This window comes from Abrus precatorius, unplaced genomic scaffold (assembly GCF_003935025.1).
Source record: "Abrus precatorius isolate BTA unplaced genomic scaffold, Abrus_2018 Scaffold5, whole genome shotgun sequence".
NCBI lineage: Eukaryota > Viridiplantae > Streptophyta > Magnoliopsida > Fabales > Fabaceae > Abrus > Abrus precatorius.
Window position 1 is genome coordinate 14,413,390 of NW_020874395.1, and position 4,018 is coordinate 14,417,407.

At 38.9% G+C, this 4,018-nt stretch overlaps 1 protein-coding gene across 2 annotated transcripts; it reads left to right on the forward strand.

The window, feature by feature from the left end:
• Positions 1–762: 762 nt before the first annotated feature.
• Positions 763–3,565, forward strand: LOC113867419 (probable inactive receptor kinase At1g48480). Of its 2 annotated transcripts, XM_027502736.1 has the most exons (3): positions 763–1,911; positions 1,948–2,265; positions 2,570–3,355. In XM_027502736.1, the coding sequence occupies exons 1-3, from the start codon at positions 831–833 to the stop codon at positions 3,208–3,210; spliced, it is 2,040 nt and encodes a 679-aa protein (XP_027358537.1). In that variant the 5' UTR covers positions 763–830; the 3' UTR covers positions 3,211–3,355. The 2 variants fall into 2 exon arrangements, with proteins under 2 accessions (XP_027358537.1, XP_027358536.1); XM_027502735.1 differs by having other exon boundaries at positions 763–2,265; positions 2,570–3,565.
• The last annotated feature ends 453 nt before the right edge of the window (positions 3,566–4,018 follow it).

Here is a 4,018-nt window from a genome sequence, read left to right on the forward strand (position 1 = left end):
GGCTTTAAAAAATTATCTTAAATAAAAATATATGTAATCTAGGAAAAAAATCAATTAAAAAATAATATTTTCTATCATATAATGTTATTTATTATTTTAAATATTTTATAATTTTAATTGTTCTATCTCTAAATTTATATTTACACAGAAGTTTTTGAATTTTATATTTTTATAATTTTTTTAAAACATTATATTTTAATATAAATTATTTTAAAATATGATATATAAAAGAAATAATCCAAAACTGGGCTATGAAAAATTTGTAATAAAAAGAAATGGAAAATATGGAGTTAAAAAAAGAAACCTGTTCCCCACACCATTGACTGTACAGATACCTACAGGTAGGGTTTCTTTTTTGCAGTGTCCTTATTAGTAAGCACATACCCTGTCTCTCTCTGTAAAGAAGAGATAATAAGAATTAAAAAAGAAAGTAAAGGAGATAATACATTCTATCCAAAACTCAACCTTTCACTCTACCAGAAGATTTCACATACTTTAGCACCTATACTAACATCTATTTCTATAATTCTTGTTTTATTATGATTAAATTGCTTCCATATTTTAAAATTACATTATATAGAGATAAATAAATATATATATATATAAGAAATAAATGAAAATTAATCACTTTTTTTTTTCTTTCTTCTTAGTAATAACTCTCGTATTAATAGAAGATGACTGCATCAGACATCATCAAAGAAACTGAACATAAGACGGTAACCGCTATTGCTGTGCCTTATTTTTAACTGTGAATAACACACAACACAAACAAAACAAAAAGAAAATAGAGACACAACACAACTTGAACTGCACCATTCATTCATAGAACAATGAAGAAACATCATCAACAAAATGTTTCTCACAAATTCTTACCAAGCACAATCCTCATTCTTCTCTTCTGCTTCTTCCCTTTCGCCAAACCCGATCTCACGTCGGAGCGTGCCGCACTCTTAACCCTCCGTTCCGCCGTCCGCGGCAGAACCCTTCTCTGGAATGCCTCGTCATCTTCGCCGTGCATTTGGCCCGGTGTTCAATGTGACGTCAGCAATGTCACCGTCGTTGAACTTCACCTCCCTGCTGTTGCACTTTCCGGCGAGCTTCCCGCCGGCGTGTTCTCCAAGCTCCCCAACCTCCACACTCTCAGCCTCCGTGTCAATGCTCTCTCCGGCGTCCTCCCCGCCGATCTCGCTTCCTGCGTCAAGCTCCGGAACTTTTATCTGCAGCGGAACGAATTCTCCGGCGAGGTTCCGGCGTTCTTCTCCGGCATGACTGGTTTGGTTCGGCTCAATTTGGCTTCAAACAACTTTTCCGGGCGGGTTCCGGTTGGATTCGGGAACTTGACCCGGTTGAGGACCCTTTTCCTTGAGAACAATAGGTTCACTGGGTCATTGCCCGAGTTGAAAGAGCTGAACGAGTTGGCTCAGTTCAATGTCTCCTACAACATGCTGAATGGGTCGGTGCCAAGAAAGTTGCAAACTTTCACTAAAGATTCGTTTTTGGGGAATACCCTTTGTGGGAAACCACTTGCATTGTGTCCTTGGGATGATGGTGGTAGTGAGAATGGTGCAAATGGGACTTCAAATTCAAGTGGGGTTGGAGGAGATGAAGGGAAGGTGATTGAAGGAGAGAGGAAGAAGAAGAGCAAGTTATCTGGGGGTGCCATTGCTGGTATTGTTATTGGGTGTGTGGTGGTTCTTTTGTTGGTTGTGTTTGCTTTGATTCTATTGTGTAGGAACAAGAGTGGTAGCAAGACTAGGAGTGTTGATAGCATAGTGACAATGAAGCAGCAAGAGAAGCATGATGGTGGTGAGGTGGGAATTGAGGGTGAGAATGTGGAGAGTGGTGATGGGAATGGGAATAATGGGTATTCGGTGGCGGCGGCGGCGGTGGCGGCGATGAGTGGGAGTGGTGGTGGAAGGGGTGAAGGTGGTGGTGGTGGTGGTGGAGATAAGAAGTTGGTGTTTTTCGGGAATTCGGTGAAGGTGTTCGATTTGGAGGATCTGTTGAGGGCTTCTGCTGAGGTTTTGGGGAAAGGGACTTATGGGACTGCATATAAAGCGGTTTTGGAGGATGGGCCTGTGGTGGCTGTGAAGAGGTTGAAGGATGTGACCATTTCTGAGAAGGAATTCAAGGAGAAGATTGAAGGGGTTGGAGCAATGGATCATGAAAATTTGGTACCTCTAAGGGCTTACTATTATAGCAGAGATGAGAAGCTTCTTGTTCATGATTACATGCCAATGGGAAGCTTATCTGCACTTTTGCATGGTTAGTTGAACTTGAAGCTTACTTTGGATATATATCATCTGCTTCCTTTCTATGTTTTGTGGTTCTGAGCATGACTTCAGATTTTCTTTACTGATTTTAGTGTGTATTTTTCTTTTAGATGAATTGCTGCAATTTGCATACATTTGGGTTTTGTGCTTTATTTTCTTTTCTGGATAAAACATTTTTGCTATCAAGAAGTGATTTAGCATCAGCTTTTAAATCTCATTGACCTCTTTTGTTGTAATTGTGTTATCATGAAGATTGGTAAAATGACATTACTATGATTCTTTCTTTATCATCATAGGAAACAAAGGGGCAGGTAGGACACCATTGAATTGGGAAATGAGATCAAGCATTGCACTCGGAGCAGCTCGTGGCATTGAGTATCTTCATTCACAAGGGCCTAATGTGTCTCATGGGAACATAAAGTCATCAAACATCCTCCTAACCAAGTCCTATGATCCAAAGGTATCGGATTTTGGCCTTGCACAACTTGTTGGTCCTTCATCATCCACACCTAACAGGGTTGCTGGATACCGTGCTCCTGAAGTAACCGATCCTCGCAAAGTATCTCAGAAAGCTGATGTGTATAGTTTTGGTGTTTTGCTTTTGGAACTTCTTACTGGAAAGGCTCCCACACATGCCCTTTTGAATGAGGAAGGAGTGGACCTCCCAAGATGGGTGCAATCAGTTGTTAGAGAAGAGTGGACTTCAGAGGTGTTTGATATTGAGCTATTAAGGTATCATAATGTTGAAGAGGAAATGGTTCAATTGTTGCAACTTGCGGTGGATTGTGCTGCTACATACCCTGATAACCGCCCTTCAATGTCTCAAGTGAGACAACGCATAGAAGAGTTATGTAGGTCTAGCTTGAAAGAGGGTACTCAAGATCAAACCCAACAATCTGATTTTATCAATGATATAGATGATGTGTCTTCTAGATGAGTTTGGTATGTATAAGGGTCTCGTTGGCTTTGTCAAAAGCCTCATATTTTGCTTCCTAAGTGAAGTAAATCAAGTGTTTATGTTGTATTTTTTTTAGCTTGGGATATAATTTTCTTAAGCACCCAACTTTGAATTTTTCTCCTATCTCCATTGTTCTACTTCACCCTTTTTCTTCTTCCCAATCAATATTTCTTGGGGGAGTGGGAGTGGATATCTTGTTTCAATAGTTATTGCCGGTGGATTCTGGTTGATGTAATTATTACTGTTTGCTTTAACATTGGGACTTTTGCTTTTTGGTGACACTTTTTTTCTCTGTTGATATTGAGATAATATATAGTCGCTTTCATGGTTGGTTGTAATGTCTTGTAAGTGGCATGTAGCACGTATTTAATTGTTGTGAACCCCACCTTGGTATAGACAAGATGGATCATTTTTACCCAAAACCAACTTTGATTAACTTTTCCTCCACATGGGAGGTGGATTTAAGATTTGGATGTGAATGTGAATGTCTATGTGGATCCCCAGTTGTAAAAATTCTCAGTTTCATGTCTCACTAATTCCTTAACCATTGTCTTTTTATCAGTGTTCCACTAAACTCGAAATGAAATTTTAGGATTGGATGGCCGTAATTTTAAAATAATGTCTAAGAATCTTGATCCTAAAATTTAGTGCTCTTCCATCAAAAAGAATGTTAAAAAAAAAAACAACTTTTAGCACTGCACTATGTCGATAAAATGTCAAAAAGTGTCATATGATGAGCAAAATTCTAAGGTCAAACAGGTGCGGCATGTGTTAAAAGTTTGATATG